The following is a 23,596-nucleotide window of genomic DNA, read 5'->3' as shown; positions in this document are numbered from 1 at the left end:
AAGTAAATATAATATAGCCGGTGACTGTCCGCTGTCGCCGGTTCGTCAATAAGTGCTATAACTCACCGGGAAGCAAATCGCGGCGTTACCATGGTATTACATCCAAGCAACGTCAGGCATCTCTACGTCGCTGCAAAGCGCTGTTTTTCTTGAAGTTAAGTTTAAAACAGCGCTTGCTGCTTCCGACGCTCGGGAAATACGACCGTTGCCGAGAAGTTACAAAAATTTCTATGCGCATTATTACTTTGGGAGTACCTACTGTATGTCTATGTTGGATTGAAGTCAAGAAATCGCAAACTAATACTAGTCGTAGCATATTAAAATCGCGGCGTACTTGCATATTCTCCAGCGGTGCGATGGTTTTAGTGATATTGTCACAATCCGCCTTGTACTGACTCTCCAGTTTAGCATCTTCCTCTGAATTACACTTACTGGGGTCTTCACATTCTATTGAATAAATTGAAAATATAAAATTTTCTTATAAAAGGAATTTCTTTACGTACACATAAAGTGTAATGTGTATAAAATTATGGCAGTATTCTTAATTATGAATCACATATTTATACGTGGGAGAGCCATGCTTCGGCACGAATAGGCCGGCTCGACCAGAGAAATACCACGTTCTCACTCTCCCACTCGTTACAACGTGTGTTTCGCTAAGTGAGTGAGTTTACCGGAGGCCCAATTCCCTACCCTATTCCCTTCCCTCCCCTAATTCCTTCCCATCCCTACCCTCCCATATTACCCTATTCCCTCTTAAAAGGCCGGCAACGCACCTGCAGCTCTTCTGATGCTGCGAGTGTCCATGGGCGACGGAAGTTGCTTTCCATCAGGTGACCCGTTTGCTCGTTTGCCCTCTTATTTCGTAAAAAAAAATAGTCGTCAAAATTAATGTTACTAATTAATGTGACTACCAAGAACATGATGGACGGCCACTATATAAATTGAAGCGATGGATTTAAAATATTATGAGCATGTAGGAAATTAATTACTAATTACAAAACTCTACATAAGCCTAAACGGTAATAGGCATGATGACTATTTTTTTTTCTTATCGGTAATTGAAGGACACTTAAAAAATAGAAACATCATTGAAAGAATGACTCTGATAGCTTAAAAATTCACCAAGATATGACAATTCAAATATCTCATAAAAAAGACCTGCCCGAAACGCTCCATACAAAGTGCTACGAAAGACTGACGTCAGTCTTTCGTAGTTTGTACGCATCGGGAGACAACTTTGTTCGACAGGTATATTAAATATTGCGTTTATGAAAGTGGTTTCATAATAAAAGTTGCTTTTAATTGCATAAGTTATCGAATTGTATACAAATATTAAGAAATTTAATTGAAAAAAAAAATCGACTTTATTATCCAACTTTAAAGGCGCATAACAAAAAAAATACTAATGCTATCAAGCTGAAATTTTGGGAACACTTATTTTTTACCGTGATTTCTTTATTTTATTAACAAAATTCGCTAATCTTTGACCTTGTCATTATCCCTATTACCCTTTTTGTGCCTGCTACTTTGTGAAGTTTTTGCGTAAAACCTTTTTGTTTTAAATTGATATTGTGTACGTGAACCCATATGAGATAAAAAGTACAGTTCAATTAATATACAGTAGACATACAGTAGACAGTACATCTTACTATAATATTACCCTTAACGTGCCGGATGCACAGATTAGCGTAATTTCAGATAACAGTAAATAAAACAATGTTGTAACTGGTACCTAACACGCCGTATACGTTAAATAATATATCTGTATCGAGCGAGTTTCATTTAAAAGACACGGTTTTGTAAAGTTTTTACTTTAATGCGTTTCCACAGGAGTTGACCAATAGAATCGTTACATTTTTCTGACCTCGCTGAGCGCAGTTCAAATTAAAATTCAAACTCTCTATTAAGCATGCCGTTGTTTTATTGGATCTTAAAAACCATTATTGGCAACGCAGCTTCGGTGGAGACGCATTCTTACTCTACTACACTTATTTATATTGTGTAACTATGCGTACTAAACCCTCACCAGCTATCTTGGGGTCCCTCTCCCCCTGCACTGGCGTGGGTTTTTGCCACCACGGCCGGCGGAGCGCCGCGCGCAGGACGCCCTCGTCCGGGCTTTTTATGGTCAGAAAGTTGTCAAATCTGGGAATGAGGATTAACGGTTATAGTTTTTTATATATTTGGCCAAAATGAGCCTTAAGCGAAGACAAAATTTCGTATACCTACGGAGTTTACTAGTTATACTAGGTACGTCTAAAGGCATTACGTATTCATAACATTATTGAAAAACTGTATACTTAGTATGTATTTTGTATAAGTAATAGACTGCAAAGCTGTCATAGCTTTTGCAGTCTAACAAACGTATTTCTTACAGATCTTTACTACTGTTAAGCTCTCAGCTATTAAAACAGTTTTTTTGTAATATAAAATCATAGAATGACTTTGTATTACAATTTACAAAAAAGCGTTTAAAAACTCTGTAACTTTTGATCCAAACATGTTCTTAGCGGTGTTGTATAAGTTTATAGTATTGTAGCATAATAATTATTATTGTACACGAATCTTACGACTCTACAGCTTATCTTCTCTGTCACACGTGTATCCGGCACAGATATACAGATTAGGCAATAACGTTTCAGTTGGATATAATATGATATCTTACTTGATCTTGCCGAAGAGTACATATTTGACGAGGTTATGTCTGGTCTGGCGATGCTGCATCATCCCGCACAGTAGATACACTATCTCTATGTGGCTATCAAAACTCATATCCTGAAAATTAAAATGCAATAGCATAAAATATGTTTAAGACTCTGAGTACTTCTAAGTCCTAAGGTTTGTCCGCTGGTAGAGTTCCGATGTGTTGATCGTTGCCCGGAACGATGTCTGAGCAGGGAGTGGAGCACCATGGGGTTTTAGTGGGTAGATCCTACGGGGAGTCCCCGATACCCCAGCCGATGTCCCCAATCCACCGGGGCCTATGTCCCCAATGCTTATGCATTTCTCCATGTAAAAAAAGGTACTAGGTTTGTACCGCAGCGCAGCGCCCAAGCTGATATGAATGAATTAGGTGTCAATAAATACGTCGGAATTAACGTATCTACTATAGTTTGTGCGTTCTAAGATGATATGCGTGACAGTTTTCATGTTCCTTGCTACGGGTTTTTTTTACAAGAACACAAAAAAAATCAAAATGTAATAAATGATATTCCATCTACAAAAACAAATGTTTCCTATAATTGTAAAAGACTAAAAATGAATATAGAATAAGTGTAGGGTTTTTTTCCACCCAGGGTTCTACCAATAATAACATATCAATACCGGCGACACCATCTCATACAGCAGACACAGTCTGACGACGCAGTGCTCCAGGATGTCGCACAGCTGCGCCTCCTCCAGGAACGTCCACATCAGCCCCAGCAGCGAGCACAGACGTGTGTGCGGCTGATGCTGTAGCTTCTGAGCTAGGTGGAGCTAGAATTGGGTAATCGCTTAAGTTAATTTTGCCTACATTAGATTGCTCATTTAGTCTAATGGATAGGTACATGAGGGCAAAAGGCAGGCTTTTTTTGCTCCTACCGACCCTGGGTCCATACAACGAAACAACTTGGAGACTCAAACGAACGAATCGGAATGCCGCGTCCTACTCCGACAAACGTTAAATGACGTTGTTAGAGCAGGACGCGAGCCGCCGGTAGTGAGCCTCCTGCAGTATCATTAGGGTAACTTACATGGGTCGGTAAAATATATAATATGTTATTGTATTCATTCATAAGTTCAATGAACGCTTTGGAAGGCCCTCGATATCCTACTTAAATTCTGGTAAAAAGAATTGCATAATACGCATTAGAAGTGTGGACTGATACGTAGCAGGCGCGGTCGCAGCCTGAAGGGGGGGGGGGGGGGTCACTCACTAGTTACTACACTAATATAATATTTTGTTTTTATCTGCGCCATCGGACGGTTCTGTTGGGTCTGTTTTTTAAGAAAACAAAAAGATTTTTTTAGGAACAAAATCTGCAACTTACAAAATCATCCTTCTTCGCCTTCAAGTAGAAGTCCCTCGCGGTCTGTACGGGTGGGATTTTTCCGTCCAGCCCCACGTACGCCCGCAGCCGGGGCAGCAGCTCCCCCACCACCACGTACGGCAGACGCATGGTGGTACCCAGTTCTGTCACCACTATACGCGCTAGAGATATAAGGAACGCCTGAAAAGTGGGAATAATTAAGCTAAGCTACTTTGGCGGAGTAAAGTTGGTGTATTTCCTTGTAAGCACGGTAAGTATAATAATGTAGAGCGTGTTATTGAACGGACTCGATTAACACAGCGACACGATTTAGGGCACGAGTCTGATACTAAATTGTTTTACCTTTTTCAATTACATTCGGGCGGTCTATTGTGTAGATGATCTTTTGTGTGTAATATGACTTATAATACGGGAGCCCTAGAACAATTTTATTTTGATTACTATCACGCAATTTTTTAGTGTGTAGATTCATTTTGATAAGACAAACAACATTTATATTTGCGAAAAACCTTGAAAGTGGTAGCTAACAGAAATAGAAAGGATTTCATACTTTGATTTGATGATCTTAAAATATTGATTGTTCTATTTGTAGGACAATGTTACTCATAAATTATATAACTACTAGCGACCCGCAGGTACACAATATATAGCCACTGAAAAAATGATTAAAATCGATAGCCTATGATCCTTCACGTGGTCTACTTCTTATCTGTGCCAAATAACATAAAAATTTCTCCAGTAGTTCGCGAGATAAGCCCTTTCAAATAATTTCCCCCGTTTTTTCCACATTCTCCTATTAGTATTAGCGTGATAAAATATAGCCTTAAGCCTTCCTCAATAAATGGTATATCTAACACTGAAAGAGTTTTTCAAATCGGACCAGTAGTTCCTGAGATTAGCGCGTTCAAGTTAGCCCTTTCAAATAATTTTCCCCATTTTTTCCACATTTTCCTCTATTTCTTCGCTCCTATTAGTCTTAGCGTGATAAAATATAGCCTATAGCCTTCCTCAATAAATGGGTTATCTAACACTGAAAGAATCATCAAAATCCGTTGCGTAGTTTTAAATATTAAAGGAAACAAAGTGTTCGCGCCAAACTTTAGCGCGACGAATGTGGCAGTTGGCAACACTGCGCATGAGTCTGCGCTGTCAGCTGTCATACGTTTGACGCAAGTTCGACACAGTCCATTACCGGCGCGCGATCGTTACATACGAAAAATATCGGCTAGCCGTTCCCGTGATTCGCGATAAATCCTCAGCTCAGTGAAATAGAAGGTGACAGTGTCGTGTGACTACGAGCATCAGCACATCAGCCCTTTCAGCCCTATCAGCCCATCTGCCCAGCTGTCTCAGCCACCAGGTAACCCCAGTTTCCTTTCTGCCCATCGTTGTAGTGTAGGGGTCCTCGCCCCTACATTTTCTGGTCCTTTCGAGCCATCCAGTGACCTTTCTGGTCATTTCGAGCCTTTCAGCACACTCCCTGGTCCATAGCGAGCCTAGGAATATTTTTTTCACCCACCCGCTTTAATGCCAGGCCCGGCGAAAATACAAACTACAGTTCATTCTGCTCATATTTCTGCCTAGTATTATTGAAATCCCATTTTATTACTAATATTCTATCGTATAAAGTAGCCTCCGCCCATTTTTTACCCCCTTACGGCAATATTTTTGCAAAGTTAGCCAAATACGATTTTGTTCGTCCGCCATATTAAGTAATAATTTGCATAGGTAATTTAATCCCCTATTATCTTATTGTGTAATTGTAATCGCATTATTTTCAGCCCATATATTGCGTCTATATTGCATTTAAATTAAATTCCCGAATATATTTCAGCCCAAATACCAATATAAAAATATCTTCAACATAATTCCGTCGGGTTGTAGGAACAAAGAAACTTTCATACATCACATAGTTTGTGCCTATTACATTAAGTGTTATTATTGTTCGGCTCATTGAAATATTTACAGTTGTTAACTTAGCATTTAGGTACTTCGACTTAATTACTCGCCTTATCGCGATCGATCTTTCGCCGCGCGCGCATACCTCAGCACCTCCGCTCCGATAAGAAACATCTGTTAATTGTTTTTAATAACTATTACAATAACAAGCGTCTTAGGTATCGCATTTAAACGTTTTATGTCTCCGCTCATTACATAATATTGCTGTTACCGAGTTATACTTGCGTTAGAATTCAGATATACTAACTCAGCACATTACTATAACACTTTACTATTTTTTCAACATAGTTTATTAACTACTTATATACATTTTTATCAGCTCGTTAAGGTTCCTTTACACTAGCATGCCTACTAAATCGCAAGCAGCCGTTTTCAGAGAGGCCGTCAAAGCTTTCAGTCGGCTCAAAGAAATTGCGACAACACTTTCTAGTGGCGACTCCAAGGAGTCTTCTCAAACATTAAGAAAGGAATTTAATGCGCGATTCAAGGAAGTTTCCTATCAAAAAACAAGACTCGAGAAAATTTATCACGAGATCCTAGACGACCCAAACTTATCCCAAGATAACGAAAAACTATATACGTCCAATTACGACAGTGCGATTTCGGACTATTATTTTATTTTAACGGCGGCCGAAAATACACAAAGTACTTCGGAGACTCCTCAGCTCACTTCTTCCGTTTTGCCTAAAATTGAGCTTCCGAAGTTTAATTCGTTGGTTGAAGAATGGCCTTCTTTTATTACGATTTTCCGTAGTCTGATGGACGACATGGCAACGTTGTCGGACGCGGTAAAATTACATTACCTGCTCTCATGCCTGTCGGGGGAGGCATTATCCATGGTTTCTCATCTAAAAATCACTAACGAGAATTATAGTGTTGCGCTCGACATACTAACACGTCGATATGAAAACCGTCGCGTGTTGATCGACAGGTTTGTCGATATTATACTCGGTCTGCCCAACATTCATATACGCTCGAGTATCCGAACTACTTTTCTCACTCCGCTCATCTCAGCTCAAAGCGCATTAAAAAATTTAAATTTACCTATGGACAGCAACTATGTTTTTGTCTCGATTGTAGTCCGTAAACTACAGGGGGAGCTCCGCACATTATTCGAGAGGAGATACGGCGCCTCTGATGTTCTGCCCACATTAGATAATTTAATCTCTTTTTTAGAAGAGCACGCGCGCTGTATCGAGACAGAATGTCCGACGCCAGCGCGCACTGAGTCTCAAGGTCAAGCGGGACCTTGCCGTCAACAACCCCCCTCCCCCCGCTCTCCGCGCAGTCTCCGCTTTAGACCCATAAGCCCCGCGTATCAGCGCTCGCCTTCAGCACATACCATGCGTACCCCGCATGTCAGCCCAGCTCCATCTCATTCTCGCCAACACTATGCACCCCCCTCTCCCCCCCGACAAGTTCAGCACGTATACTCAGCTCAAGCCAGTTTTAAATCTAAGTTTTACTGCCCATATTGTAGGTCCACAGAGCACAAATTAATAGCTTGTCCCAAGTATAACCATCAGCCCATTCAAGGACGTTGGGACTTTATCGAGTCAAAAGGTAGATGTCGTAAATGTTTAGGTCCGCACTACGAAAACGAATGTAGGTCGACTGGTGTCTGTAAGGATTGTGGTAGTCCTAATCATCACACTTCTCTTCATCGTCATGATGCACCACGCTCGCCAACATCATCAGCTCATTTACTTCCTGCTCACCTGCGCGCGCAGCACCGTCGTCGTGATAATAATAATACTCATACCATACACATCTAATACTAACCATACAATCGTTCATCATCAACCATCTACATCTCATCAGTCGCATTCATCTTCGCCTCATAATAATAATAATAACAAACAATGACTACCTACCATCACGGAGCATTCAGAGTTAGAAAATCAGCCCAATAATTTAAATAATAATTTTTCTCATCATAAATCCGCTCATAACTCAGCTCATAATTCAGCTCATAATGATTCCGCTCAAGTTAATACTACTCAGCATAATAATAACTCATTACAAACTCCCATATTATTACCTACAGTTGTTTTGAAAATTTCAGATAAATATGGTAACTATCATAAAGCACGCGCATTACTTGATTGTGGTAGTATGATAACTTTAATTACTCAACGCTTAGTAAAAACACTTAATTTACAACCGAAACATTGCTCATTAAAAATTACAGGCGTTGGAGATCAGCACATACAAAATTCTAAAGGTCATGTTTCGATTACTTTTCGGCCCACACGTAGTGACACGCCTTCTATCACAACTTCCGCTCATATTTTGAAGGATGTCACAGGTTACCTACCTATGCAAAAAATTCCCGATGTAGTACATGACTCGGAAAGTCAGCTTATTCCTTTAGCGGATCACAATTATCATACTCCTGCGCCCATCGATCTCATTTTAGGCTCAGATGTTTTAGGCCATGTGTTAGATGGTACTAAGGTGACTTTGGGCCCGGGGAAGCCCATAGCCTTCGGCACGATTTTTGATTTTGCACTCATAGGTCCCATTAAACAATTATATGATAACTCAGTAGTTCAAGTTAACTCCGCTCATATCGCTCATTTGACTCATTCCGCTCAATCCGCTCATTCGGTTCATTCTCATTCTCATCAAGATATAAATAAAAGTCTAGAACGATTCTGGGAGTCAGAAGAACCCCAGCCGCGTCCAACTCACTCAAACCCATTACATGAACAATGTGAAGACTTATTCCGCTCAACTACTACTCGTAACCGATCGGGACGTTATATCGTAACTCTTCCATTTTTATCGAATGCTCCGCAGTTAGGTAGTACACATGCTATTGCTCTCCGTAGATTTCTCAACTTAGAAAAGCGATTACAATCCGACCATTCATTCCGCTCAAAATACATAGAATTTATGAACGAATACATAAACTTAGGCCACATGACACCTTGTCATCCTTCTACTTTTACCCATAAACCTCATTATTATATTCCTCATCATGGTATATTTAAATCAGGTACTGATAAACTCCGCACAGTATTCGATGGCAGTTGTAAGTCATCCAATGGTGTCAGCCTTAATGATTGCCTACATACAGGCCCCGCCCTTCAGCGTGATATTGTCGATATAATTCTGACATTCAGGACACATCGTGTAGTCTTTACCACAGATATAAAAATGATGTTTAGAAATATTATTATCAATCCAGATCAACGTTATTATCAGCTCATACTCTGGAGATCGTCTCCTGATCGACCTTTACTCACATATGCGCTCAATACTGTTACATACGGATTACGTTCAAGTCCTTATCATGCTATCCGCACATTATTACAACTAGCTGATGATGAAGGTCATCGCTATCCCCAAGCTGCTCATGTATTACGTAACTCCATATTCGTAGATGATATTCTCTGTGGTCATGACTCCATAGAAGAAGCTTCAGCTCTTCAAACTCAACTCATTAATTTATTATCGCTTGGTGGTTTCCAGCTCAGTAAATGGAAATCTAACACTCCTGAACTCTTACAACGTTTCCCAGATGATCAATGCGAAATGCCTAAGGACTTTGACATCAGCTCAGATTCTCCCTCTGTTAAGGTTTTAGGTATTAGATGGATTCCACAGTCTGATGAATTTACATATCACATTTCACTACCGCCAATTCCTCACATAACGAAACGATCCATACTCAGCACTGTAGCTTCTCTTTATGATCCAAACGGTTGGATCACTCCTGTTATATTCCGCGCAAAGTTACTTCTACAAAAATTATGGTTGCTCAAATTGGATTGGGACGACCCCACTCCAGATAACATTACACAAGACTGGCAGCGCATTTCTCATGATCTTCCGAACATCTCAAACATACATTTTCCCAGACACGTAGCTCCGCACAAATTAACTTCTACATACTCACTTCATGGCTTCGCAGACGCCTCAGAAAATGGTTTTGCTGCAGTCGTATATTTACACGAATTAAATCACGATGGATCAGCTAACGTTCAACTCATAATTGCTAAATCTAAGGTAGCCCCTATTAAAAATAAACTCACAATTCCAAAATTAGAATTATCCGCGGCTACACTTTTATCTCAACTCATGTCTCGTGTCTCTCAACATCTCTCCGCTCATCTAACAATATCTCAACACGTCTGTTGGTCAGACAGCACCATTGTACTCGCGTGGATTAAAACTCCTACTCATCGTTTACAAACATTTGAAGCTAACAGAGTAACCAAAATTACTAATAACTCTCTCTCACTCATCTGGCGTCATGTACCTACACACTTAAACTCTGCTGATTGTGCCAGCAGAGGAATCTCAGCACATTCTCTTCTTTCGCATAGTTTATGGTGGTCTCCTCCTTGGCTCAAACTGCCAGAGGATACCTGGCCCAAGATGCCTTCAGCTCACACTCGACAGGAATTACCTGGACTCAAACCTAAACAAGTTCCATGTCATTTCACAATCCCCGGTATAGATAGTGATCTTCTTACACGATTCAGCTCATTAGATAAACTTATCGGCGTCACAGCGTACATGCGACGATTTATTTCTAACTGTAAATTACCTACACACTCGCGAGAACTAGGTTCACTAACTGTAAATGAACGTAGACAAGCTCTGCTCTTCTGGATCCGCTCTGTTCAACAGAACTCATTCGCAGAAGACATTCACCGCCTGCAAATTAACAAACTCTGCACAGTTAGGTTACAACGATTATCACCTTTTATGCAGGACGGTCTCCTTCGAGTAGGTGGTAGACTCACTCGCTCGGAACTCACATACGATGCACAGCATCCATTCATACTGCCTAGTTCTAGTCCGCTCACAGACCTTATCATCGATCACTATCATCGTATTCATTGTCACCCTGGCACCGATACATTACACGCTATATTACGTCAACAATTCTGGATATTATCAGCACGCCGCATCATTCGACATAAAACGTATAAATGTATAAGATGTTTCCGTTGCCGCGCTCAGCCCGAAATGCCTGTCATGGCTGACCTTCCAGCCGACAGAGTTATACCTCAGCCCGTATTTAGTCACGTGTCTACAGATTTTGCCGGCCCATTTTTACTTAAATCGAGTCAACTACGAAATGCTAAGTTAGTAAAAGGTTACTTTTGTATGTTCGTTTGTCTCACTACAAAGGCGGTTCACTTGGAACCCGTATCCGCACTTTCTACAGATGCATTTATTGCCACGTTACAAAGATTTTGCTCACGTCGCGGTGTTCCCGTTTTAATACGTTCCGATTGCGGCACAAACTATGTAGGTGCTAGGAATCAGCTCCTAGAAGTTCAACAATTTCTCAATGACAATAATGACGCCATTTCCCATAAACTCTCAGCTCAAAATATAACTTGGTTACTTAATCCGCCCAAGGCCCCGTGGATGGGAGGCATCCACGAGATAAATGTCAAATCAACAAAGCAACTCCTCTACCGTGTAATCGGTGAACAACGCCTCACATTTGAGGAATTCTCAACTCTGCTCGCTAGAATTGAGGCCGTATTAAATTCTCGGCCTATCAGCCCACTATCGTCCGATCCTACGGACTATCAGCCCCTCACATCCGGCCATTTCCTCATAGGCCGTCCGCTCACAGCTCTTCCCGAGCACACAATAGATGACAGAGTCATCTCCCCCCTTAAGCGCTTTCAGCTCATTCAATCTCTCTCTCAGCGTTTTTGGGCTCTCTGGACCAAGTCCTACCTCCATACCCTTCAAATCCGCTCCAAATGGCTTTCCTCTTCCTCTCCACCCAAAATTGGGGAACTGGTTCTGCTCAAAGAAGACAATCTGCCTCCGCTCCAATGGAAGATGGGAAGAATCACACGCCTACTACCTGGGAAGGATGGAGTCATCAGAGTTGTGGACTTGGCCACTTCACAAGGCCAGCTGCGGAGACCTGTCGGCAAGATTGCCCGGCTCCCACTGGATTCAGCTCAAGATGGGGATCAGCTCACGCCCATTGCCGGGCCCCCCCAGGATGTTCGCGCCAAACTTTAGCGCGACGAATGTGGCAGTTGGCAACACTGCGCATGAGTCTGCGCTGTCAGCTGTCATACGTTTGACGCAAGTTCGACACAGTCCATTACCGGCGCGCGATCGTTACATACGAAAAATATCGGCTAGCCGTTCCCGTGATTCGCGATAAATCCTCAGCTCAGTGAAATAGAAGGTGACAGTGTCGTGTGACTACGAGCATCAGCACATCAGCCCTTTCAGCCCTATCAGCCCATCTGCCCAGCTGTCTCAGCCACCAGGTAACCCCAGTTTCCTTTCTGCCCATCGTTGTAGTGTAGGGGTCCTCGCCCCTACACAAAGGGACATGAGGGAAAAAAAGCGACTTTGTTTTAATATGTACAGATTAACCTATCAATATACAAAAAATCAACTTGTTAATGTTCCGCTTAAGGGGTTCAGTAGTCAACGATAGTAATAAAAAAAAAGTAGCAAACTCTTGCCTTATAGATAGATAGATAGATAGATAGATAAACACTTTATTGCTCACATATAAATGGGTATACAAACAGACTTAAAATACTTAAAAACTAAGACATTAATGTGGGCAAGGGCGGCCTTATCGCTATAAGCGATCTCTACCAGGCAACCCTGCAAGGCAGGAGAGTTCACGAATAAATAGATAGCGGGGTAATTATAAGTCAAAAAGGACTACATAAAATATGTACACTGATGTAATTGTTTAGGTTTATGCTACGAATTAAGATGTATAAAATATATTTCTTATTAAACATACATAAAATAATTTAACCATAAATAAAAATAAAGTATATATGTATATTACTAAATATATTAAATATATATATATATATATATATATATATATATATATATATATATATATATATATATATATATATATATATATATATATATATATATATATATATATATATATATATATATATATATATATTAATATTTACCGTGTGACTTTATTTTGAAGATGGCCATGTAGTTTTGATTTAAATATGGCAAGTGACCTTGAGTCACGAATGTCACGTGGAAGATCATTCCACAAGTGCGTAGCTCTCACAGCAAAGGAGTCTGCAATGTATCCGGACTTAGCAATTGGCACAACAAGCTTATTATCGTACGCTGATCTTAACGCACGGCTTTGTTCAGTACTACGAAGACAAAAGCAGTCCTTAAGGTAAGAGGGAGTACGTGGGTCAAACAGGATATTGTATAGGAACACAAGGACATGTTCTTCCCTACGGAGCCTGATGGGCAGCCAACCAAGCTGCTGACGGTACTCAGAGACATGGTCAAACTTGCGCAGCCCATATACGAACCTAATGCAGACATTTTGCAACCTTATCTGTGAAATTGTGTCTGGAAATCTTCTATGTATTTCCGAGAAGTCAGTGCATACGAGTATAACTTGTACAAATGTCAAAATGCCTTAATTTAGTTGAATAATTATGCAGTGAATTTGAGTATTATGTTACAATGTAAATATATGTTATTTATTAAACAATCGGTTACGCGTCAACTCTTCCCATTTTATATATTTTTTTGTATAAGTACCATTAATTTCTTCGTCAATTTAATCTTGATTAAAACATAGCTCGTCGTCTCAATCTCATGAATTTAAGTGTCAAAACTTTAATTACCTTTTTGGATATTTTGTTGGTATCATTAGCGGTATTAACATCGACCGGCGAGGCTCGCGCGGTACGGAAGGAATCGGATCCGTGAAGCCGAAGCGTTTGTTCCTCCTCGGACCCCGAGTCGCACGACTACAATTATAATATTTCATTAAAATAACGAAGGAACTCATTAAAATATTTCCACTTAGTCTAATTTTAGTATAAACTATGTCAAAATACAAAGTATAAACGTAACTGCGCTAACAAGTAACACAGCTATACTAAAACCGCGCAATACTTCTTATCAAACTCTACTACTTAACTAATTTTGGACATTTCAAATCAATCATCAATTACTCTAATACCCTTAACCTGCCACACCTAGATCTTTATTTCTTTAAAAATTGTTCAGAGTGGTAAGCTGGCAAAGATATCAAGCTATCAGGGCAAACCCACACGTACCACAACCACACGACATCGCAACGACATAATGTCGTCGAGCAGTGGTTACGTGTAAATGGTGTCGCTGCAGCTTTTTTTGTAGTTGCGTTGTGGTACCGACAAAATGCCGATGTAGTTGCGATGTGGTTACGTACGAAAGTCAATGAAACGGACGAGGGGAAGATCTCGGGCAGTGTGCGCGCACTGTCTTTGCATCGACGCAATGTTGTGGTTGCGATATGGTTGGCCGTGGTTGCGATGTAGTCGGTATCTGACCAGTGGTCGACAACGACCACTGGTGCAAAATGTGGTACGTGTGAATGGGCCAGTTCATTTACAATACGAAATATACGCCCAACCACGTGGTGTGGTTGTGGTTGTCGTGTGGTTGTGGTACGTGTGGGTTGGCCCTAAAGGCTTTAAAAAATATCAAGTGTCAGAAGCTCGTAGTGACCTTATTATCAGTCGGCACATTGGTATCGGCCATCTTGTTGAGCTCGTCAATGATCAGCTCCAACGAGCGGAACAGCAGAGCTGCGCGCGCGCACTCCCGCGTAGGTGCTGCCTGCAGTGGGGAGAAACCCTCCACTGGGTACCTGTAGAGGAAGAGTATGTGTGAGGGAGATAGAACGTATAATAGAAAGAGAGAGAATACCAACAAATTAGGGTAGTGAGAAATTATTGTTCTTCTAGTTATTAGATGCCTTACTGATTTGCTTTTTCCATAATATAAGGTAAACCACCATTTTTAAACAAAAAAATTCGATATAAAACAACGTCATTTTATAATTAGAAATCTATTTTAAGCTGCCTAATTGTTTTAAAGCATAAAAGATGAGTTGTCTAATTATACTACATATTTTGAGCTCACAGTTAGACTCGGAATACAAAATTTAATTACGAGCTGTGCTGCTCTTTAACTCCGATAAATATATAAAAGCTAAAAGGACTTGCGTCTATTTTATAAATGAGATCATCCTTCGTATAATCAGGCAGCCAGGCAAATATTTGAATGGGGAAAGTTTCTACAAAAGCAAATATAACCTTGGCGAGGTTCTGTTCCACGTGTAAGCTTATGTGTTTATACCCGAGCGTCTCCATTCGAGTACTTAATTTCCATGAAAGGAGTATTATGAATATCTATTTTTGTGAGCTTAATCTATCTGACCTTGTTTGTCTCTCGTCAAAGGTCGGGTCGGCGGCGTCGCGTCTCCTGCACCGATATTCCTCGAATCGCCAATAAAATAGGCTTTCGCATTCAACATTTAAATACGTATTTAGAACTACCTTTTGCCCGCGGCTTCGCTCGCGTGGGAAAATCGTGTAGAATACGAATATTATTGCAAATCTCCTTTAGAAACATGATGTTTTTCCAAAACCAAAAGTAGCCTATGTTACTCTCTATCCTTTCAACTAAGTCGATGCCAAAACTCAAGTCAATTGATTGCTTCGTTAGGCTGCGAAGAAAGGACAAACAAACAAAAACACTTTCGCATTTATAATATTAGTATGGATAGCTGTTTCCCGCGACTTCGTAGGCGTTAGCATAGTATAATAACGGAAATGGATAATTCTCTCCTTTTTATGGTCCCTTGTTGATGCATTTTCCCAGCTCCCCCAAGTACCGGCCAGAGGCAAAGCCTCCCGCATGTTAATCAAACGACACTCAAAATCTGTATGTTTAGTTTTGGTTAGATTAATTTCACTTTTAATAAATAACTTTGTTTGATCCTAAAGGAGAATTAAAACTCAACACTAACGACGCAACACGTTTTTGCTTGGCAACATTACCAGGTGGGGGAGGGGTTTGGGGGGGGGGCGCAGCTCCCCCCCAGTAGGGGCAGGAGCGAAGCCTCCCACATATTAATCAAACGACACGCAAAATCTGCATGTTTAGTTTTGGTTAGATTAATTTCACTTTTAATAAATAACTTACTTTGATTCTAAAGAAGGAGGAATAAAACTCAACACTAACGACGCAACACCATTGTGGGATCGGGGCCGCGCAGATGCTAAGTTTGAATAAGGCATATGCAAAAACCGTATTCAAATCGGATCAGTAGCTTTCGTGTTAAAGAAAAAAGTTTTATACAAAATCTTGCCCCCTCCTTTGTCCCCTTAGAGGGGTGAGGGGAAAAATTTTATACACCAGATGTAAAATTGGAAAATACAGTTAATAATATGAAGTTAGTCCATTGAAGAAAAAAGTTTGATACAAAATTTGACCCCCTCTTTGGTCCCCTTAGAGGGGTGAGCGGAAAAAAGTTTATACACCAGATGTTAAGTTGGAAGAAGATAAATATATCTGCGAAAACCGCATTCAAATCGGATCAGTAGTTTTCGTGTTAAAGAAAAAAGTTTGGTACAAAATCTTACCCCCTCTTTTGACCCCTTGGAGAGGTGGCGGGAACTATTTTTGTACACCAGATGTTAAGTTGGGAGAAGATAAATATATCTGCGAAAACCGCATTCAAATCGGATCAGCAGTTTTCGTGTGATGCTGGAACAAACATACAGACAGACAAAAAACTAACCACAGTTTTGGCTTCTATAGCGATGTAGTAACAGCCCCCGCTTATTATTTTTGGATATCTTTAATGTACAGAATTGTCATTTCTATAGTTTTATTATATGTATAGATTATCGGGTCGGAATACTTGGAAATGTTTTATTGGATACTAAGGAATAAAAATGATAAATAGTTGCGTAACTCTAAAGAGAATAAATACTATATTTAATTTTAGTTAAAGTCAATAAAAAACATTTTGATTTCGACTTTACATAATAAAGCGAATATTAGGGAGATATTAAGCTTAAAATATAGATTTTTTAATTTTTTATCAGCTGCTTAGGCGTAGAGGCCTTATCGTACTGATTTTCAGGCGGTTCGAACACGGCAGTTGTTGGATAACGGACGGCCTGACCGCCACGTGACCGCCAAAATTTCTTGAAACTAAATTTTCATAATATTATTATCATTAGAATGTAAGTTGCAAGTAAAGTATATAATATACTCTTTGTCTGGCCATCGTTTATCATATCTACCCAAAAATGTTTAGCAATTTAAAATAAATAAATTTTGGAAACTCACACGAAAGGCACATGTCCGAAGTTGGCGTAGAGATGTTCGTGCATGGCGAGCGACACCGCGGGGAAGTACGCCAGCCCCGCGCCCCTCGGTATACCCTCGAAAGCTGGCCCCAGGGATACACCATTCCTGGGAAGAGGTAGATAGATGAGTTGAAAATTTTCTTATTCATACAACTTTTCCTACAACTACCTACCCTACCTAAAGCTAAACTATAACAGAAACAATAAAAGAGGCGAACAAAATCAACCTTCAATAAAAATTAATTTCAAATTTTGTAAGTTTCGCTAAAACTCGAGTTTTGCTAAAACGATTTGGCTAATTTTATTTTTATAATGTTCCTGGAAGTGAAGTGAAGGAAGAAAGTAATACAAAGTTCACCGTGTCATCTGGTAAAATATAGATAGAATTTTACTTAAATTATGTAAAATACGTGTAACATTCTTGCTGTAGAATTTTCTGCATCTAAATATTTTTCCCCGTAGCGCTGCGAAAAAGAATTTGAGGGGAAAATATTTTATTAGCTGAACATTTCGATGCATAGTTTGCATGGCGTAGTGTTCAGTTGAGAGAATATAAAGGCTACATTTTTTAATTTTAAGTAATCCCTTATAATTTTTACATATTTATCATTTTTTATTATTATGCGGATAACAGATAAAATTAGGCATTAATTACGATTATTAATTCTAAATCTACCTTGTACCTACTAAAGTTTATAAATATATTTTCTGCTAGGTACTTATATGAATTACAAATGACGACTAACTTAAGGCATTCAGGATCCTAAATGAGCATTTTCGTTGGCAAACCGATTATGTAACCGCATACTACAAAGCAGGTGACAGCTGTTTAAGAATTCCTTCTACAGGTCTGTGTATATCACCTGTAAAACTCCAGCGTCCCGTGGTCCAGCTCCAGACAGGAGCCAATGACGTCGCCGGCCGCCCAGCGCGCGCCGTATGGCAACGTGACGACGTTCCACTGCGCTGGCTACAGCCATCATACAAGGTCCTTCTACAGGTCTATTATATTACCTGTAGAACTCCAACGTCCCGTGGTCTAGGTCCAGACAGGAGTCTTTGACGTCGCCGGCCGCCCAGCGCGCATCGTACGGCGATGTAGCGAGTATATCACCTGTAAAACTCCAACGTCTCGTGGTCCAGGTCCAGACAGGAGCCAATAACGTCGCCGGCCGCCCAGCGCGCACCGTACGGCGATGTAGCGAGTATATTATCACCTGTAAAACTCCAACGTCTCGTGGTCCAGGTCCAGACAGGAGCCGATGACATCGCCGGCCGCCCAGCGCGTGCCGTACGGCGACGTGGCGACGTTCCACTTGCGCTGGCGACAGCCGTCGTACGAGTACGAGTGCGCCGTGTCCCCCACGCCCGTGTCCAGCGTGAACGAGCAGGATGAGGAGCACCAACCGATCTGAAAATACGATCTACAGGTTTACGCCGTAAGTACACGGACAACGCTGCGAACAGCGCAGAAGCGGTTGAAAGATCTCCTGTCTGACACGTTTTTTTTTCACACACGTTTTCCTTATTCAATTTTCGATTGGAACGAATTCTGGACGTACATTTCAAGTGCAAGTCAGCGCGTTCGCGCGTGACAAAAAAGGAGCGTTTGCGAGGAGGAGTCGCGAGGAGTCTCACGGAATTCCAAATCGTAATTCCATATCAGGAAATCGCATACGGAAAACTAGTGTATGCGGCCAGTCTTATTCGCGGCGCAGGTACATCGTGCAGTGTACCTATACTTACTTACGGTGTTAACTGATTCATTTTCGGGTTACTTTGTCTAATCAATAGATAGATGCTTTTCGATTTCTTACATTGCACGGTCTGCTGAGCTTTAAAAATGAGAACCTAAAATTTGAGATGGTATATTGATCGAACTAATCAATAAAAAATGTATGCAGCCAAAAATATAACCTCCTCCCATTTTGAAAAGTGTTCATAATATAAGCCTATACAGCTGTAGGTAATTAAATTTATAATGAATTTAAACAACAATCTCAAAATATCAGTAAGCAATCTATTATCCTAAATAAAAACACAGGCCGGACAGGCGCCCCGGGCCGCTCACGGCTCTGTTAACAGGCATCGAATTACACAATGTTCGTAATTCGACTACACCAGTCATCGAGCACAATGAAATTATGACGTCGCTCAAGCTCGTTAGGTGCAATATTGCCTGTGAAATCTGAATTGAGTAATATGCGCACAATGAAGCTCAACGGTATACCGTATCTAAGGTGATCGCACATTTATCAGCAAGCACGCGCCGAACGCGCCGCATTTTAGAATTCGTTGTATGAAATAATGTGAAACCTCGCACATTCGTGAACTATGCAGTATGCGGTGCGTTCGTCGCGTACGGCGCGTACAATGCTGACAAATGTGCAATCAGCTTAAGGCGGGGATTAATCTCAATCAAAAACGATAACCTTGCACACAACCAAAGACCAAGCGTATACGCATCGCAATAAGATTCATTTTAGCTTAGCATAAAACTATAGGTTCTCGGGCGAATCTTCTCTATTTTTCATGTTTTTTTTAAATATCTTTGGAAATAAATATTAAGAAACAAAATTGTTCGGTTAAAGAATTTTTAATATAGATTTACTAACAATTTATTCAAATAAAATGTACAATTATCCTAGTTAATACTTATATTTCGATGAAATAGAGTTTTTTCGGAGGTAAGTTTTTTATATTACAGCCAAAGTATTACGTTTTATTAAAATGTTTATGGTTTAAGGTATTTTGAATATTGTGCTTTATATCTCATATTTTTTAACACTTCGTTATTATATTGGAACTAGGTAAACCGGGAGTCACGGAATAACAAATTGGGGTTTATCCTCGCCTTAAGGCCCTGTATTCCCAAAAACGGAGATTTTCAAGATTTAATAGTGACAGAATTTTGTTCAGAATTAAAATTACTATATTTTTATGTCTAATGTCATTTTCAAATCTTGAAAATCGTCCGTTTCTGGGAATACAGGGCCTTAATTCTGAAAGTGATGTGTCCTACCTGCATAATGCCCTTCGTGCCGAGGTGGACCTCGAACATCCAGTTGCCGGCGCAGGCGCAGGCGGTGGCCTTGACGGTGGAGAAGCTGGACAGGCCCTGCACGCTCACACGCTCGTCGCCGGCCAGCACCAGCCGCCCTGACCCTGTACAAAGTACCATCTTAGAAATTGATTCGTAGGCAGTTGACGGACCAACATCATTTGGTCGGTCAATTCAATGTTAAAACTTAATAGTGATCTGTCGACTGGGTTTGACGTAACGCAACCAAACTACGAAGGGAGAGCTACTCTTTCTGCCTAGGAATCAACTTCTCTGATAGTACCAAGGAATTGGCGGACCTCCGTCATATTTTAGTCGAGTTATGTAAATTCAATGTTAGCCGTGATCAGTCGGTTGGGTTTGATATAATGTGAACAAATTACCTTCCTGGGTCCGCCATCTGCCTATGAGTAAATTTTATCCAGGATAATTAAGTATGATAGCTGTTCACGTAGGAGTTCATCTAAGTAGCAAGAGTTCAAACGTATCAATCCCTACGTGTTCCGCAAACGGACTTATGGAATGGAAATGAGAACGATTAAAATACAAGTACAACAATATTTATGCTTCAGAATTCGTTTAGTTATATCAGAATTTACTTATAAAATTCATAATAATTTAATGGCAAAGGCTATCGGCAACAAACTTTGTGAGTTGTGACATCTTTTTCATTTACATAACGTTTCTAACAAAAAAAGGTTTTACTTAGCTAAATTCTACATCAAACTTCCAAGTATCCCACATTTTCAATTATGTTACAATTACTCTGAATTAGAGATTGTTACAAAGTTTTCGGAAATTTTGGCTGATCAATTAAGTTCTACGGTCGGTTCATGCGGGTCACAATGTTCTTATTCTACCTTTTATTTTTTAATCCTGCGCAATTATAGATAGTCACGAAATAATAAAAATATTTTTTCGGGAATGCGAAAAAATATTTTTGCTATAAAAAAAGTTTTGTTTTAATCTTCAATATAAACGTTTACCGAAGCGAAGTAGTAGATCAAACCTCACGGTATAACATAAACAAACTTTTACGAAGTTTATATTGGATGCATAACTTTTGATGAAAATTAATTTCAGTTTTGTACTTTGGATTAGCGCTGGTGAGCTGCAATCAACGTTACCTGCAACTTTCATATTGCTTAGTGAATTATAAACTTAGATAATATTGTTGTTAAAAATACTTATGCTGTTTACGTTAATAATACGCTAAGTATAACGTTTTATAAAATAAATAGTGTAATTGTTTTTAGAATACCATTTGCACTTGTTTGCTACGCTAAAAACGTGAATTGACAGTTAATGGATGAAACAGTATGTCTGTTTACATAGTCCCTTCGCTTGAATATATTTGTGTATCGCTAATAAGACTAGAATTTTTTATATAAAAAAATTACCAGTAAAGGCATCAAATATTACGACTCTATGTCCAATTCTTCCTGACTGTTCGTCTGTTCCTTCCGTCGTCTGAAATAACATAATAATATACTGTACACATAAAAAGGTTTGAGTTTAAACGTGGATTTTGTCGCAAAATTCACTGAGGCAAGCGTTTAGGTATATTATGATATTTAGTAAGATCTTTGTATGTGAAGTCATACCCCAGCTGAGCTCGATGTTTTCTTCTTCAATTTCGGCTTCTGACTACTAATCTTGGCATCAATAATTTTGGGCAAATGTTCTCTGATGTGACTTATGTATCTGCTCCTTCTAAAAGTTATACAAAAGCCATTAAAGCAGTTTGAAGTAACATTTTCATATCATTATAGTAAATAAATTAGTACGATCAATGGTTTATTGGTACCAATCTACAATTTGTCTTTAATATTTTTGAAGTTTCTTTTTAAAAAAAAAAAAACCAGTGGCCCATACCATAAACTGACCACACAGAACACAAATATAATAAATATCGAGTTAAGAATTGAAAGACAGGGAGAGTGAAAACAAACTACCTACCCAGTTCTAGCTATACAAAAACCGGTGCCCCAATCCCCTACCCTTTTCCCTTCGCAACCCTCACCTTTTCCTTCCCTACCCTCCTTTATTCCCTTCCCTACCCTCCCCTACCCTCCCCTATTACCTTATTCCCTCTTAAAAGGCCGGCAACGCACCTGCAGCTCTTCTGATGCTGCGAGTGTCCATGGGCGTCGGAAATTGCTTTCCATCAGGTGACCCGTTTGCTCGTTTGCCCCCTTATTTCATTAAAAAAAAATAGCTATCCTTCAATATTTCCATGGCCTATGGTCTACTGGGTGTACACGAGATGACGAGACAAAGAAAAATGTACTTAATGACATTACTGGTTTTGTTTATCTGTCTCCTTGATGACCATCTCGGGGCCGAAGACGCGGCGCACCAGCTCCGTCACCTCCGACTTCTCCCCCCCACTTCCCCCACTCGAGCACACGCCGAAGATGTTTCGGAGGACGTTCATCACCAACTAGAACCGACACTTCATTTATTCCAAAAAAGTCATACCTATAAGTCTTACTATAATATAATATTATTATAGTTTATTAACTTTCTGTCTATAGCGCGTTTTCATTTTCGTGACTATCTACTTAATTATATAAAATTATGGGGAAGGCTTGTAAGAACATAATATTATAAATAAAGGTTCATCGTTTAAACTTTAAACCATACTAATATAATATTACAAATTCGAAAGTGCGACTGTCTCTCTTTAACTTCTCACACAACAACAGCTATCAGTTAGATTTTGCTAAAATATGAAATGGATTAAGGGATAGTTTGCGTCCCAAAAACGGACATTGTAATTTTGATTACGAAAAGTGAAAACAAATTTTAGCGCAACGGTTTTCCCATTAGCTAGCATTAACTATTATCATATCTATCGTCGTCGTGTAAAAAGACAGATATACATTTTTTTAAAGAATAATACTGAATCAACACGAAATTCTAGCCAACAGAATCACTTTTACACAAAGTTCACAGAAGTTCTGATATTACTAGATTGTTAGATGTTTTACATTGTACAAATAAAGAAATCCAGCCAATCTTAACTTGTCCAATATAAGTTTCAAATTTTGTTTGTGTTTCGTAGTGCCAATACAAGATAGCAAGTTACAAATCACACTTACAAAATAATATCATAAAAGTACAAATGTACCAACAAACACACTTACGCAAAAGTCTATTATTGTTTACGAAAATAATTAAAATAAGTGCTCTATAAATTCTACGTAAACAAGAACAACATGAAACAAGCAATTATTGGTTGTTTTATTTTTATAATTTGTTTGGAAAACAAAGATTGCGGTAGACATTATGAATTTTTTTTTTTATTTCTGAAAAAAATTGCACTCTACTAAGTACTTTACCTACCACCGTTTCGGGAACTAACCCACCGA

At 39.7% G+C, this 23,596-nt stretch overlaps 1 protein-coding gene across 1 annotated transcript in view; it reads right to left on the bottom strand.

The window, feature by feature from the left end:
- Positions 1-22,659, bottom strand: part of LOC121728801 (E3 ubiquitin-protein ligase RNF123-like) — a 55,894-nt gene extending 33,235 nt beyond the window's left edge. The window contains exons 1-13 of the mRNA XM_042117135.1: positions 22,526-22,659; positions 21,827-21,935; positions 21,623-21,692; positions 20,184-20,326; positions 18,379-18,572; positions 17,142-17,267; positions 14,505-14,646; positions 13,634-13,759; positions 4,035-4,214; positions 3,328-3,480; positions 2,669-2,778; positions 2,030-2,148; positions 335-447 (exon numbers count right to left, since the gene is read on the bottom strand). Coding sequence (XP_041973069.1) covers positions 335-447; positions 2,030-2,148; positions 2,669-2,778; positions 3,328-3,480; positions 4,035-4,214; positions 13,634-13,759; positions 14,505-14,646; positions 17,142-17,267; positions 18,379-18,572; positions 20,184-20,326; positions 21,623-21,692; positions 21,827-21,935; positions 22,526-22,659 — 1,719 coding nt within the window. The remainder of the gene's footprint in view (positions 1-334; positions 448-2,029; positions 2,149-2,668; positions 2,779-3,327; positions 3,481-4,034; positions 4,215-13,633; positions 13,760-14,504; positions 14,647-17,141; positions 17,268-18,378; positions 18,573-20,183; positions 20,327-21,622; positions 21,693-21,826; positions 21,936-22,525) is intronic.
- Between the last annotated feature and the right edge of the window lie 937 nt (positions 22,660-23,596).

Source organism: Aricia agestis, chromosome 1 (assembly GCF_905147365.1).
Source record: "Aricia agestis chromosome 1, ilAriAges1.1, whole genome shotgun sequence".
NCBI classification, from domain to species: domain Eukaryota; kingdom Metazoa; phylum Arthropoda; class Insecta; order Lepidoptera; family Lycaenidae; genus Aricia; species Aricia agestis.
This window is presented reverse-complemented; position numbering and strand designations above follow the sequence as displayed.